The sequence below is a fragment of the Notolepis coatsorum genome (genome assembly GCF_963971535.1).
Source record: "Notolepis coatsorum genome assembly, chromosome: 2".
Taxonomy (NCBI): domain Eukaryota; kingdom Metazoa; phylum Chordata; class Actinopteri; order Aulopiformes; family Paralepididae; genus Notolepis; species Notolepis coatsorum.
In genome coordinates this window covers 177,320,990-177,337,746 of record NC_140166.1, presented here as the reverse complement: position 1 = coordinate 177,337,746, position 16,757 = coordinate 177,320,990, and the positions used below count along the sequence as shown (strand labels likewise).

At 44.7% G+C, this 16,757-nt stretch overlaps 1 protein-coding gene across 1 annotated transcript; it reads right to left on the bottom strand.

The window, feature by feature from the left end:
* Positions 1-4,796: 4,796 nt before the first annotated feature.
* On the bottom strand, positions 4,797-10,938 carry cltrn (collectrin, amino acid transport regulator; the record flags this gene model as incomplete). Its single annotated transcript, XM_084308403.1, has 6 exons — positions 4,797-4,932; positions 5,486-5,680; positions 8,357-8,476; positions 8,996-9,081; positions 9,356-9,414; positions 10,872-10,938. The coding sequence occupies 6 exons, from the start codon at positions 10,936-10,938 to the stop codon at positions 4,797-4,799; spliced, it is 663 nt and encodes a 220-aa protein (XP_084164529.1).
* Between the last annotated feature and the right edge of the window lie 5,819 nt (positions 10,939-16,757).

The following is a 16,757-nucleotide window of genomic DNA, read 5'->3' as shown; positions in this document are numbered from 1 at the left end:
AAAAAAGACGGCGTTCTTCTTGCAGTAGTAAGAGTGAACTTTTGCCTTTTTTATTGTATGAAGGGGGTTGTGTGTGTTCATGTTCTACGTTTAAGTAAACGTGGCATCGAGTCCACAACTGGGTTAAGTGTTAGCCTGCAGACGTTTTTTTTTTACATATATAGCTATTGTACCAAGGTCCTTTGGACCCTCTCTTTAAATCTGTTGTTTTTTCTTTACTTTAGGGTAAAGGTATAAAATGCAGGTGGCAAGTTTCGCACATGAGCCTTGTATAAAAGCCAGTTTTTTACACAAACAAGTTTATCGTCTGTGGCTGGCGTGCAGAATGTAAAGCTATTACCCTAACAGGTATATGCGCGTTCATATAGCGTGCTAACAACTGGTGTCATGCCGCTGCTTTGTTGTTGCATCGTATCAGGGGTGAGGGGTCATATGGGGTGAACTGATAAACCCCTCCCCCCTTTACTGATTGGCCAGGGGGTTGGGCCTCCTGTCCGTCAGTCTCCCTGTCGGGCTGTGGGGTCAGCGCGTCACAGGGAGGGGGAAGGGGGGGGGGGGGGGGGTTCCCTGGTTCCACTCCATATTACAGTAAGATGGGTGAGTCACAAGATTTCCCCAGCCATGGAATATGTCACTAGGCGCGTTTTCTATTGGCCATGAGACATCCGTGAGTTTTTCAGCTTCTGTGCTGCGGACCACTGTCATTGTCAAAGTTGGATGATGCGATGCATTCGAAAACTGTTTGGTTTTCAGCTCTGCTCTCTATTAAAGTGTGTATTGGGCCTTTGGTCACTTGGCCCAATTATTACATATATCTTTTTCAATTGTTACTCACGTAGAGGTCTCTCTGGGGGATTTTCTGTCTTCCCCTCTTGTGTAAAGAGCAGAATTGACAGGGTTTACCCTCAGACGCGTCATATGAGACCCGTGTCTGTGTCTTATTGACCGGCTTCCTGCTGCTCGTCCCAGACAGCATGGAGGAAATTTTGTCTGGTGTTTCTTATTAGAATTCACCATTGATGTGTTTCGGGTTCTCGACGTGCATATAGCGCTGGCCCTGGGTGCTTTCAATGTGGAACCACGTTATGTGCCTTGGTTGCTCAATTCATAGAAACTGTGTTTTTTATGCGGGCGGCTGGGAAGGAGATTTTATCTCTACCGAGCGCCAGTGCACTAGGTTAGACTCGACGGCTCACGTACATCTCCGGGGGGAGATGACGGAGTAGATCATTACATTGGCGCAGGGGTCTCACGCCCATGAGGTGGGCCACCAGGAGCAGTGCATTCGCGTACTGACCTCCTTGGTGGCGCCCTCTGTGATGTTTTGGATCGACACGCGTACCACTACCTACCCCCCTCTTAGGACTGGGGATGGCGGCGGGACTAGGACGCAGGACTGGTTCTGGTCGCGCCGGACCAGGTCAGTTAACCTGTTATCCGCCGGGGCGCAGATCTGCTGTTCTGGTACCCCGAAGGACTTTGTGCTTTTCCGGGGGGGAAATGCCGGGTCGGCCCGGGCGCTGCAGGGATTGATGTCGTGGATGTGTGTGTCATGTGTATGCCACTACGAGTTGCCCTTAACAGTGACGTGCTTGGTCCACACTGTGTTGTACCTTGCGCTGTGTTAGGGGGCCTGGTCCTTCTCCATTTGTTTCACCCCTCTCTCCCCCTGCTGGGCGGGGATGGGAGGGGGCTGTCGGGGAGGTTGCTGTCAACCCCTCTAGGCATCCCTGTGTAGGTCCCGGTCCGCCAGGCCCAGGTCTGAACTCGTTCTCGTCGACCTGTTGGCCTGGGTTAACCCTTTGAAAACTGAAACACTTGTACTGCTTGTATAGCCTGTGTATACACGCAGTTATGTTTCTGAGTTTTCTTTGTGGGTTAAGGGAACAACCGCCTCCTGTTAAACTAAACATAGGGGGGTGGTTGGTTCTCCGGTGTGTTGGTAGCAGAGTCGACTCTCGGGTTGAGGCCAGGCTTGACCCCGTCTGCCCGAGAGTATGCCCCTGCATCTTTCATGACGTCTGCCAATTGTGTCAGCCTCTTCTTTGAACCTCGACCCCGCTGGATTGGGGGGTCGGGTTTGTGGGGGTTATGACATGGTGCACAGCATACCGAACACCCCTTCCGCTGGGATACTGTTCTCGCAGTAGACCCTTTAGGCGCCTGTCTAGTCTGCAGTGCTCCAGGCACAGGTCGAGTTCTGCTCTTGGGGCCTGTTGCCTGGATTGAGGGATCAACCTCCTTGGGGGTTGTCTCCCCGGCATGCCGACTGGCCCTGCAGTGTTGTGGGGGGGTAGCCTCTTGGAGAGTGCTTCAGAGCGGCGAATACACACACATTGCTTCATCGATTACATCGGAAACTAGCGGCGGGACCGTCTCGTAGCTGCACCCCTTCATTCAAACACTTCACTTAGGATACATTTCTGACCAAATAGGCACTTTCACAGTTTCCAGCACCAGTTACCTGTGATTGTAGGACCTCTAATGTATGAGTACACTGCATTGCATACAGTATGTAGTATTTGTGGTGTTATCCTAGTTTAGATCGTCTATGTGGGCCGGGTCTATTGTTATGACGAACAGGAAGTAAGGTTAGAGCCGGCCAATAGGAATGAGCCTGGGGCTATGTGTAGGGGGGGAGTTCAAGGTAACAGGAAGTTAACGTACGTTATGGCTATGCTAAATAAATGACCAGATCAGTTCACAGTTGTAGTCTCACGTTCTTTCAAGAATACTCGACAGTATTGGTTGAAAGATTATCGTAATGTTTCCATCACGTGATCCGCAAAGAGGCTAGAATACAGCAGTTGAAACGTGTGTTTGCTGGTTTGGAGACTATTGCTACAGACATCAGAGAGAGATTCTCGAAGACACTCTGATGTCACGAGACTGCCGCCATCTTGGTATAGGGGGACCATACGGATTTCTACCATCAAATGCATGCGTTGAAGTCCGTTTTTATTACATGTTTTATCACATTCTTGTTAATTTCATAACATTTTCATACGATTTGTTTTGAAAATATTGAGGCCAACATGGCATTTCACTATTTCGAAAGCCTTTCTGGTGATTCTAAGGCGAGATATGAGTCAAAGAAGCTCCCCCTGATTGACTTTATATAATGTCCATACAAAACACCTGCAGACATGGCCATCTCTCGAATACCCAAATTGAAGCTGCTGTGTTACGTTTTGTACTAATAACAAACACAGAAATCCAAATCGCAAGTTTTATACCATCACAGAGGAAAAAGTGGCTGGTGGCTAATGTTCGGCTAACCCCCTCTGGTGTTGTGGTCGTGGTAGCTACATGCTAAGCTAACGTTAATCACATCATATCGAACCGATAGGAGCTTATCTTATCTAATCTTACATGGTGGTACCACGTGTGCCACTACCCGATCAAACATCCACGTCAGGAGATTCAGGCGCATAAAAGTCTATTCAATCATGTCTCTAGCACCCCCACAGCCGTATCTGCAACCACTTACATCAAGGCTCCACATCAACATTCATTCATATACCCCCCCCACGCTATCTCCTCCCCGATTTCAGAATCCCGGAAGTGTTGCGGTGGTCTATATGAATGTGTCTGCTAATTGTCTCCATCTGCTGGATGCTGTTATCATGGCACGCTGAGATTTATTACTGGCTGTAAACCCCTCACACATCACTGTTTGCTGTATTCCTTAGTTAATTGGTCATCTCTCTCCATGCGCAGAACAAATCCATCCTAGGTCTGCTTCCCACTTATTTATCTGTCTATCTACTTCGCAAACACACCAGTTATAGCTTATGCATTCAAAATATCATCACTTATTCAAGTTTGTTTGTTTATTATTTGTCACAACAAAATACAGAATATTTTAGGATGAAATGCTTGCTATTCCATCCCCTCAGTCCGTACTGAGTGTGGTAAGAAGGTGTTCTCCTACTCTGCCCCCTCCACCTGGAACACACAACAGCAGAGTCTGAAGCTGTCCAGCTTAGTCCCCCTAGCGAGCTTTAAATTGATGTTGGATGTCTTGGAGAGAGATTCTATGCTCTGCTCTTGTTTTTAAGGCTGAATCTTTTCTCCATCCCCTCTTTGGCACTTTATGTTTTGTGTTGTTGTTGTTGTTGACTGGTGAGTGTACTGTTGCTGTTTACATGTGTATAACTGGTGTATGGGCTACTGTTTGAACAGGTCACACTCTTAAATGAGACCTCGGTCTCAATGTGATTTTACCTGTTTAAATAAAGGCTAAATAAAATAGAAAATTTAAAATGTATTGTAATTTGTTTCACTGAAATCTATTGTCTGAGCCTTTCATACAAGGGCTGACCGTGTCTGCCAGCTAAACGTAAATTATTATTTTACTATTATTTATTTATAATAAATAAATAATAATAATTTATTATTATTATTATTATTATTATTATTTTATTTAATACTGTCATTTCAACATTCAGAATCATTACAAGAAATGTCATCAAGGCACAAACTTTGTTTCTTCTTTTTCCAGACAACATTGTCAAATGACAAAAAACAATTTAACAATTTCAAGCACAGGTTTAATGTAACTACTTTCATTGTACTTGCCTAAAAGTGCAACAAAGGTTCCTATGGAGTGATAAACATTGCTTTTGTATTCTTCTTCTTCTTCTTCTTCTTCTTCTTCTTCTTCTTCTTCTTCTTCTTCTTCTTCTTCTTCTTCTTCTTCTTCTTCTTCTTCTTCTTCTTCTTCTTCTTCTTCTTCTTCTTCTTCTTCTTCTTCTTCTTCTTCTTCTTCTTCATCTTGCTTGGCAGTGAAGGCTTCACATCTTTGTGAACCGGTCGTCGTCTGAGAATCCTTTGTTAAAAACACCGTCCAGGTCCTCACAGGCCATGCCGTTCTCCACGGCTTTGTTGTGGCCGTCCTCTTCATCATCCTCATCCTCTCTCTTCGCTTTTCTAGACGAGTAGATGATTAATCAGGAAGGGGGAAAAATGTAATGCATAATTACAAAATGACAAATTGACCCCTGCAGAGTCCATTTTGAAATGATTTGGACAGCCTGAATATTTTGCACCTGAGAAATCAATCAAAATCACTTAAGAGTGTGAATGCCATATATCACACGTACATACTTAAAGGGGCACCTAGCAAAAAAAGACAACCCCCATTTGTTATGCACACAGTCATCAGAGGACACCGAATCCTTGTGTTAATTTCAGCTCAATGAAATGATGTAGATGAAAATGTAGCAATCCCTAGAGCAATCCTTATTATCTCAATTTTTTCATCTACATCATTTGATTGAGCTGTAATAACTGTCAAACTAAATGAATGTGTGCAAAACAGTTTAGAGCTGTGTGACACATAGAATATGTGTGAGATTATGTGCGAAATAAATCAGCGATTGTAGGTACTGTCTAGGTAATTATACACGTTTGAAAAGATTGTCCGTCTGATTCACGACATGATTCATCATTCAATTCACGACATCTAAAGTTATTATTTTACCGTCTCTTTTGGACCAGAGATAACACCAGTATAGCGACGATGCCAGAGCAGACGAGCCCCATGACCACCCCGAACACGATGAGCCACGGAGGAGTGGCGTAGCTGACCGGAGAGGCGAAGGTGGGGGAGATGCTCACAAACTCCAGGGTCCTGTCCGTCAGCAGAAAGGCACTGTTGATGCGATGCCTCGACATCCTGGTGGACAGATATGAGATGTCACTCCTAAGCCATCCATTTGACATGTAATAAGAGTAGTGCATTTGCATTTCATTGGAATTTTGAGAGTTTCCACTTCTCATTGGGCAGTTACTTTTTCATTGGATATCTTAAAATAGGATAATTTGTGCATGAATCATTTTAATCAAGTGCTTACAATAATAAGGTGAATGCCCAGGCAGCCTTTTCATCCAACCTTTTCAATGACTTGTGCAAGGGTTCAAAGGTCAAGGTTGTTTTATTTTTTATTTTAATTTAAATTTTTAAGATTTTTTTTGGCGTTTTATCGCTTTATTTCTACTGGGCAGTCCAGTAGTGAGAGACAGATGAGGAATGGGAGACAGAGTGGGGGGAAGACATTCGGCAAATAACGACGGGTTCGGGAATCGAACCCGGGTCGGCCGTGTCGCGGCTTAGCACGCTATGTGGTTCGCCACTGGGGCGCCCGTTTTAGTTTTTTTAGGACAAAATAAAAACATCAGTTGAACTTTTGTCACAGTTGAACATTGTCTTCAGCATTGGCAGGCTATATAACACAACCTTCAAAAAGTACAGCGAGATCTATTTTTAGTTTTAATGTTTCCTTTCTGGAACCTAAATTCATGTTTACTAGCTAGACTAGTAGTAGATGTACTTTGCATGTACTTTGCATTCCATTGCCAAGAGGAATTGACCTATCTCAAACCCGCCCTCTTTTCTCAAACCTCCAATACAAGAAAAGGGGGCGTGGCTTGGGGTAGGTTTTTAAAGCAAATGATACAAATTCCGTATTCTATCTCTTATACCATCTGAATAAGAACAGGCTGCAGATAACCGTGCAGCACTAATGCAGGATATGGTGCATCTGGTGAACTTTGACTTTGACGATCCCTGTAACACTGTAAAAAATAATCAAACGATTTGGAGAGCAACCAAGACCAGACCATAGAGGACTGATGCAGATCGACCGTCAGTCAATAGACTGCAGTAGAGGTTACACATCCTGCTTCGAAATGGCTTAAATGTACTGTAATATGCAAATGTCCAGAGAATATTGTTGACCCTACATAAACAGTTATTGCATATGATGTAAATAAACACATTATCTGCGGATTAAGATAAGTGGTGAAATTAAGAGGCTCTATTATCTTAAACGTCATTCAGCTCAAAATAACTATATTTGCCCAAGAGCTGAGTCATTGTTCTCATTGTGGGCCAAGAGCTGGAGCACTGTTCACAGCCTCAAGGCACGGGCCAGGGCTGTTTCCTCCCCCAAGCAGTCAGATTCATGAACAAATAACCCAACAATCCTGCTACCTGTCTGCCCACCACCCATCTCTCTCTCTCTCTCTCTCTCTCTCTCTCTCTCTCTCTCTCTCTCTCTCTCTCTCTCTCTCTCTCTCTCTCTCTCTCTCTCTCTCTCTCTCTCTCTCTCTCTCTCTCTCTCTCTCCTCTCTCTCTCTCTCTCTCTCTCACACACACACACAATGTCTACTTGTTGAGAACGTTTTATGAGCTTTTTATGAGTCATGACTACTGCACCTACTGTATAAACACCAATATTCCATGACAGATTAAACTAAGTATTATATATATATATATATATATATATATATATACACACACAACGTGCTATTTAGCCATTCTGGTTTGTGAGGCAGCACACACTTGAACTCACAAGGGAACTATTGATTAATTTTTTTGGTCCACTTTTTTCTCCTTATTTTTCTATTTTTCTCCCATCCCAATTTCGTGTATCCAATTCTCTCCTCCCCTGTCTTGAACGTTGCTCGACTATGCCCCCCACTGGTCGGTTGTAGGGAGGATAGAAGCCTTGCATCACGCGTTCCCTCCGGCACACGAGGAGGCAGCCTGTCACATCTTTTCACCTGCCAGCGCGGACTCTCATTGGCGAGGTGTAACGCATGGGAGGCTCACACTACCCTTGCCACTTCCTGTCTCTGCTGTGCAGGCGTCCCCCAACCGACCTGTAGGGGTCGCTGTCTACAACGGCCAATCCCCACCCATCGACTTCCACCCGCTGACTCTGCCAAATGAGCCAGTATGACCGCCGGCCCAAGCCGAAGGCAATGCTGACACCGGGATTCGAGACCGGAGTCTCTTGCATTGGTGACGAGCGCAATCTCCGCTACGCTACGCCTGAACTATAGATTCATAAGGATGAATGAATACCACAACAATGGACTATTCCATAGCCTATATTGTACTTAAACCTGCGCCTATAGGCTAATAGCTATACACTTATAACATCACAGAAATAAATCAAAAGCTTTCTGAAAGAATAATACTAGTGAATGCATTATTGATGCCAACAATAGCTTAAACATAGGCAGTCAAGGTATAGGAGGCTCATTATATAAATGGCCACAACATACAAATTTTGCACATAAAGGTCTAATCATTTCCATGTGATATCCTCGAGCTGATATACATTGTGCACTGTATATGAGAGAGATGGAGAGAGAGAGAGAGAGAGAGAGAGAGAGAGAGAGAGAGAGAGAGAGAGAGAGAGAGAGAGAGAGAGAGAGAGAGAGAGAGAGAGAGAGAGGAGAGAGAGAGAGATTGACTGTACAACAAACAGACAGTACATTTTTAATAATCATTGGAATCTGCTTGAAACGGGGGATGGTGAAACATATGGCGGCTGGTCATTACCTCACAGCGCTTTCCACGTCTCTCTTACCAACAACGGTCGTAGCAGCACCATGAGGCGACTGCACCACAAACCAGAAGGACACCCGCGGAGTCTCTTTACATACTATGATGTTTGAGACACTGGAAAAGGAACCACAGAACAATCATTAGTTCAAGTTTCAAGTTTGTTTATTATTTGTCACAACAAAACACAGAATACTTTATGATGAAATGCGTGTGTTTCTGTATGAGCCCCTGAGAGTGTGCTACATACAGTAAAAATAAAGTAAGTAAAAAAAGTAATTAAGAAGTAAGTAAAGTCAATATACATATACAATATACAATACAGAGTAAAATGAGTAACAAGGTACAAAACTTAGGGTAGGGTGCAAATGAGGTATGAATGTGGTGCAAATCTCTTTAATAATAGATAAATATAAAGTGTGTTAAAGTGTCTAAAGTGAGTGGTAAGGTGAGTGTTTGTTTAAAGTGAGTGTGTATGTGAATGTGTGTGCAGTGTGTGTAGATGATGGGTTGTTACATAGTGTCATTGTCATTGAGAATCCTGATGGCCTGGTCAGGAAGAATGTGCCACTGACCTCATGACAAGCAGACCATGCTATAGCTACCTTTCTTTCAACACATGATCATCTGTCTTACTTGAAATCTTCAGTCCTGAAGTATCTCCTCATGGCAAAGGCCAGAGTTGCTCGGAAAAGGAACATTTCATTCGGATTCCATTCATACTGTAACATTGACAAATAGAGATCGTCATCCTTTGGTCTCGTTTTTCGTTATGATCATAAGGTGCATATAGTCCTCATAATAATCCATACTTTAGGTGTTCACGTGATTTGTGAATTGTGAATGATAGCTACTATCAGCAAAGGTAGGTGATAGATAACAGGTTGATTGATGATGAATCCGAAAATATAGACCTAAGTAAGATTGAATAGGATGGATAATGAAAGAGTATTTGATTATTTAGCAGTTTTGATAAGTGAGACAGTTTATACATACAGCTTTGTCGCCCAAGGCAGTTTTGATGCTGAGTCTGACTAGGTAGCCATCTGGAGCACCTGCAATGACACACAATTGAATGTTTGCTGAACTCCCTAAATCTACAGGCTATTGGTCATTATCCCTTCTGTAAACGAGCTAAATGAGAAGACAGTGAGCTCATCTGAAGAACAACATGGGTTGATGTGCATGTCATGGTAGCGGTGTGTGATAAGGTGTTTTAGTCGTTTGTGTCTCCACTAAAAAAGTAACTGACCAGGGGCTAGACGTGGGGGGGGGGGGGGGAGTGGAACGGATGACCCAGGGCCCTGAGCTGGTTGAGGACCCTCAGAGGGTCTGGACTAAAATATATATTTTAGATTTTTACTAAAAAGGTGTGTATGAGTCACAGCTGGGGAGGGGAGGGTGGCCCAGAGACACATCATGTGCCCAGGGTCCAGATGTTCTAGCTACGCCCCTGTAACTGACACGTATTACACATTGTAACATAATATTACAGACATAATCTAACAGCCTCATGAGCATTCTATACATGGTTAAAGACGGCAATGCAAAAACAATTGTGCTTATTCGTGATTAATATAAAGTCAATAAAGATTTAATAAGTTCATAGTAAACAACTTACAAATGCATAGTTAATATTTTAGTAAGATAAATTAGTTTAAACTTTAAAGTTTACTCAGTTATTATGCAGCCTCCCCCAATCTAAAACAAGCACTGATTAGAGTAGGCTACATGTGAACACAAACTAGACCAAAATTTTTACTACATACAGTAGCCTACAATGTAAATTCAAGGTCATACCATTGGTTGTCCATTGTATTATATATTGTTTAAGCATTTACAGGTTCGGATCACAGCCTGTTGACATTGTGTTGTCCTGGGCACTGAGCACTGTACGTAAGGGGCTATCTAATAAAGAATATGTTTTCACCATAAATCGTTCAATACATCACATAATATTAAAGCGATGACGTTTCATAGTGCCTCATTCCTGACTGCACCACTGTCGTGACAATAATAATACTACAGTATAAAGAATACTCGCTTGTGTAATATTGCTCGAACAGGGCAGACTATTTATTTAGCTTATAAGTAAGTATATAAGTGACTTACATATAAGTAACTCATATAACACTAGTGTTATAGACTGACGCTGAACCATGCATTGCGATCAAGATAAGCGTGGTTTTAAAAGCAGTGACCTCTAACATTTAATGAGGCTTAAATGAGTTACAGTATGTGTGGTCAATGTTTTCCTCTCGTTAAAAGACTGTGCTTCATATTAACTGCGGTTGAGAGCAGCCTTTTGTCTTAGACAAGAACAGGCCCAGTTCCTTTCTTACGTTACTGTAACCATCAAGTTGCTTCTCAAGACAATGAGATTTTATATTGGTACAAGTATAGTGAGCAATACAAATTCTAAAAGTATACAAACAGGCTAGTGGTAGGTGTGATTAGTAACACAGAGACACCTTAGATTGTGACTAAAGAGGACAAACCGAGGATCACTTACCCTCATAACAAAGCTTTTGGGCCGAGGTAGAACCAAGGCCCAGCAGGAACAGGATCTTCCAAAACATCACCACCACTGAGGACAACTCTCAACTCCAAATCTGCTCAGAATCTGCTGCTATTGTAAGGCTCAGTCAAAGTCCCAGTAGTCAGGGTGTCAGAGGAAGTTAGGATGACATAGAGGCTTAATGGTTAAGCTGTGACACACCTTGAAAAAGGCACCCTTAAAAAAAATGCTAGTCGTTGTAAAAATGTCCAGTTTGGCTTCAGTGAGAAGCCAGCCTTACATGGAAACAGTACAGCTGCAGCGAAAGCAGTTTTGCTACTGTTTGTTCACGGCTCCCAGGACCCAGATAGGTCTGATAGTGTGAGAGAGGCAGACCTCCTACAGAAAACATAGTCACGTTCTGCTTCTGTTTACTCAGCACGGTGTACCGTACTGTACCGTATTATGACCTTAACACCGACTAAGCCACCAGATTTGAGTTGTGGTTGTTATTGTTGTTGTTGTTGTTGTTGCTGCTGCTGCTGCTGCTGTTGTTGTTGTTGTTGTTTCACCAGGGTTACACGACAGGAAAACAACAACGTTGCATTTTCGAATGATTTAGTTTGCACGTCCAAATCGAATGGCAACAGCGTTTTAGCTGGCATTTAGCGCCCGACTACGGCAACGCTCCAAAACACAAACACACAGATAGTATAAGACACATTGTTCAGATATTGTTCAGAATTAGCAGAGACGAAAGATACAAGTAGTCTTCAGTTACTAACCACCTTTTAATGGATGGTACTGCATGGTGATTTCCAATTGAAACAGCTGTCCTGTCGCAATTAGCATATAACTGGTTAAGTTCTGTGACTGTCCTTGAAGCATTTGCAATTGAAAAGTCACTACAGTAGTGACATCAAGGTGTGTGATGGAGACGGTATTTATACGTATTATATCAACTTTCCATGAAGATGAACATATCAGATGTATAACATTCCCAACTTAGGGGAAATAATGCTTTGCTTAACATAGAGGTTACAGGATGTTGATTTGTGGGGGCGTTGCAGACTTTATAATAATCAGTTCAGACTTTAAATAAAAACACGAGCGAGTCATTATGTGGTGAAAAATAATTTCATGGTTGCCTCTCATATTAGTAATCAAGACTGCTACGGGGGGGGGGGGGGCACAAAACAGATATACAAATACGTCATGTTTATAACTTCTTGGGTCAGATGCTTTTCTCTAATAACAGTGGGATTGTTTGAACTATTAAGCCCTCCTCCAATCATTTAAAAAAAGATTAAGAACCACTGTAGTAGACATTCAATGGGCAGATATAATGGATAATAGATGATCTCAATGCAAATTAGCATATAACTATTCAGTCAAAGAGTTGTGGTTAATCATCCATTCTTCCCAGAGAACCTTGCTTACAATGTAGTTAATTTTTCACCCAACACATATTTTTTTTGTCAAGGCTGTTTAGACCTAAGCCATTAGTGAAGGGAAAAAAAACACAAGTTCACACATTCAAGGTCTCTGGCTGAGTCTGCTTTTCATGGCTGTGTGTCGTGCTTACATACAGACATAACATTTATATTTTATTTTCCATACTGGATACATCTATTTTGAACACAGGCTGAAGCGAGATCAGTAAATTATCTTTTACTCTCATAAAAATGGCATGATAGTGTAGCAGGGTGGATTATCCCTGCTTCGTGGGAACGGTTGCTGGCAGTCACGAGGTAGCTGGACACAGTAGAACTCTGTCTGACTGCACCCTCGTCTTTGGGCCCGGGGCGTCGACTGGAGGCTGGTAGTGTGAGTGGATGGGGCCCGGGATTTACCAACCTGGTCTGGTACTCTGGTCTTCCTTCCCTGCTGCAGGGCGGTCAGCAGTACTCCCCAACACGCTCCCACTCCCCCCAGTTGCTGCTTAAACCCTCCCACACCTTGTGACTGAATTGTAATCAAATACTCTGAGTTCCCCCCGTAAGCAGTACCCTCCCTCAATGACCCAAGAAACCTTACAATGAAGAGGGAACGGTGGAATAGGAAGGGGTTAATTATATTAACATTACCCACACCAAAAGGATTGTCAACCGGCCCATGGATAGACACACACACCAAATCTCCCATCCGATTCTTTAATGTTATGTACTGGTCAGTTACAATGATCTACTACTAGTGGTCAATTGGACTGAAGTCCTACTGTAACTGAGGGGTACAATTCCCTGACTGTATTGTTAGATATGATACTTACTACCACTACCTCTTGTACTTTAGACTCTGGCCACCCAGTACTAGGTATAAATAATTATGATAAACACTCCCACCTGATGAAACGGATCCAACACAAATGTACCAAGTCGAAAGTCTGCGTTTAATAATAATACATAGCAAAAGGTATGTACAACGATCACTTAATTACATTTATGATTTGAAATAGTATGCACTTTTATGGCAAATGAGTATTCGTAGGTAGATCAATATCGAATGTCCAATCTCTGATTGCGCAGGAAGCAAATATACAACCTGGAATATTTAGGGAACAATAGCAATGATACTTGAATGATTATATAGCTGGATACACTAGGGGAAGGTTCCGACTGCTTGTAGGACAGCTGGAGGGGGGGGGTAGAGTCTGGCTGTATCCCGTCTGGCCGAGGGTATCCTGGGAGAGCCCACAGTCGTGCGACCCGGTGCCCAGCGATCCTCGATCCACAGATGAAAGCAGTTGGACTCTCTGTGGCCGGCGTCCTCCGGTCCACGATGGAGAGACGTGAGGCGACCTCGTCGTGTAGAGCGTCTTCTCACCTGTCATCCTCTCCGGGGGGGGTATTTCCAACACACCGCAGTGTTGGCCTTTATCCATAGAATAATCAAAGTACTCAAAGCATAATCCAAGCCGGGGAAGGCTAGCCGTCGTCGGTAGAATAATCCAATATACAGGTCCACTCGCTCTTTGGCCTGGAGCTCCTCGGGTGCAGCTTCACGTGGGGTCAACCACCCTGGATAAGCGTCCAGCTGATGCCCGAAACGATGGGGGTGCTGATTACTATAGAACTCTTACCGCACGAGGCACTACATATGAATAGACTATTATTAGCTTAATAGAATACGTCCAACTCGACGATATAGTGCCAAATATGACTATTCAAATATTAATATACACGATGTCTCAATGCCGATACTGGGCCGAATTGGCCTTACTGCCCACACGTGGTTCGCGGGGAGGCTTTTGCGTCTGTCACTCTGTTGGAGGGTAAGGAACTGGACTAAAAGAAAGCTCTACTTTAATAGCGCAGTATATATACGCACTATGAACAAATAGTACCATTAGTGGTGCGGTAGACATATTCCTACGCGGAACTAGGACTTGTCCATACATGTTGAGCGGTACGATTGAACCTGGTCTGAGGGGTATGGCGACCTGGCACCAAGGTCTCGTCCAATGGTAGAATGGAGACTATTATGGGATGTTCAGTAGACTAGAAGGGATATTCAATGCATATTGTACAAGGAATATACAAGGGATATCAGGGGATATACAAATACAATTAAATATATATATATAAATAAATACATATATTCGGTTTAATCTGATCCTTCAGAACAGCCGCCCCCTAATTGGTCCCAACCCAATTAGTTAAGCAGAGACAGATTAACCGCACTGTCTACCACTCAAGGGTTCGCTGTAAGGGTCAGTCAACTCACAAAGTCATAGGGTCATGGTCATCATCGATTGTGTCTGGGAGTCGGGGCAGTTCTATGAGCCTCGCCACAGGACGGGTGTAAATGCGCCCCTGGACGAGTACTTCAGCTGCTCGGACCTTGCCATCGGCACCGGTGATCACTTTGCTTACGCGGCCAGCCGGCCACATAGCTCTGGGTAGTGACTGGTCAATAATCATGACGACTGTTCCTTCCGTCAAATTGTCTCTCTCTTTTACCCACTTCTGGCGGGTCTGTAGAGACGGTAGGTAGTGCAGTAGGAAACTGCTCCAAAACTTGTCGGCTAATACTTGGCTGTACCTCCACATTCGTCGGCCGTTCGCTTCTTCAGGCCGGTACATTGTCTGGGGTAACGCGGGATCTAGCCGCCCCATCAGGAGGGTGTTGGGGGTGACTGGGTCGACATCTGCTACATCACTGGAGACGTAACCGAGGGGCTTTGAGTTCAATACTCCCTCAATCTCCGTGAGGACTGTCATTAGGACTTCTTCCGCCACAGTCTGGGCCCCAAGTACTGCGTACAGGGCTGTCTTTATAGAACGTACTTCTCGTTCCCAAGTTCCACCGAAGTGGGGTGCGTTTGGGGGGTTGAATTGGAAGTCAATCTGGGCTGGAGCGAGGTGGGTCTTAAGTTCTGGGCCCATAGCTTGGAAGCTCTCCCTCAGCTCTCTTTCTCCGCCTTTGAAGTTTGTCCCGTGATCGGACAATAATGTAGACGGTTTTCCTTTCCGTGATGTGAATCTTCGGAAGGCCATAAGGAATGAGTCTGCGCTCATGGTCGGAAGGAGCTCGATATGTATCGCTCTGGTGGTCATGCATTTGAATACAATACCCCACCGCTTCTCGGTGCCTCTTCCTTTCTTTATGTGCAGCGGGCCAAAACAGTCCATGCCTGTTGAGTGGAATGGCTTGTCGCCGAGTCGGAGGCGACATGGAGGTAGGTCAGCCATCCGTGGTATGCTGGGCTGCGCGCGCCACTTTCGGCAGTCTAGACAGGTTCGCTGGAAGCGTCGCACCGCCTCTCTTCCTTGAAGTATCCAGTAACGACGTCTGATATCCGCGAAGACTCTCTCTGCTCCTGCGTGGTGTACATCCTCGTCGTATTTCTTCAATACGATCGGGTACTTAATGTCATCCGGTAAATTGGGGGCTCTCCGCAGGCGACCACCCACTCTGATGAGGGTATGTGTGTCACTCTCGGGGGCCAGATGAATCAATCTGCTGTCTGATGGGACGGGCTTTCCTCCCTGTAGACAGTCTAGTTCATCGGGGAACGAGTCTCTCTGGGCTCGTTGCAGTAGAAGCAGTTCTGCTTCCTCGTAGTCAGCTGCTGACATATCAGCGGGGGACTTAATCTCTGGGTGGTGCCGCAGGAATGTCCGTTGCTGCGCACTCTCTATGGTAATGCAATCGTCTATGTTGGGGTCTGCGGAGACAACAGTGCTCAATCCACAGAACATGGGTTTCTTATTCTCAGCCTCCTCGTCACTTGCTTCCCTCGGGGTGGGCGTGGGCCAATCTCCTTCCGGGAGCTTGAGGAATGCTGGTCCGTCACTGTAGATGTTATGACGGGTTAAGTCATCTGGGGACATTCCCCGGGTGATGACGTCAGCTGGGTTGTGTTTTGTATCAACATAGCGCCAGTTTGCTTCTCCGGTTAACTCTCCGGTTAACTCTTGAATCTCAGTGACTCTGACTCCCACGAAGACTTTGTATTTGCATGAATCCGATTTGATCCAGGCGAGTACTGTCGTGGAATCTGACCACAGGATTGTTCTATGCACCGGAATGGTGAGCTCACGTTGGATGAGCGTGGCTAGATGCGCTCCTGCGAGGGCTGCGCAGAGCTCTAGACGTGGGATAGACTGTTGCTTGCGTGGGGCTATTCTCGAGCGGGCGAGGATGAATGCTGTGTAGATCTCTCCCCCCTCTTCTTGGGCCCGCAAGTAGGCTACTGATCCGTAGGCGACCTCGGAGGCGTCACTGAAGACGTGTAGATCCATTTTACATGTCTCTGACCTCACCGTGGGTGGGAAGTAGCTTCGGCGTATATTAACGCCTGGGAGTGAGTGGAGTTCCATCTCCCACTCTCTCCAGGTGGATGCAAGGTGTGCGGGAATGGGGTCATCCCAGCCCTGGTCCTTGTCCCACAATGCTCGT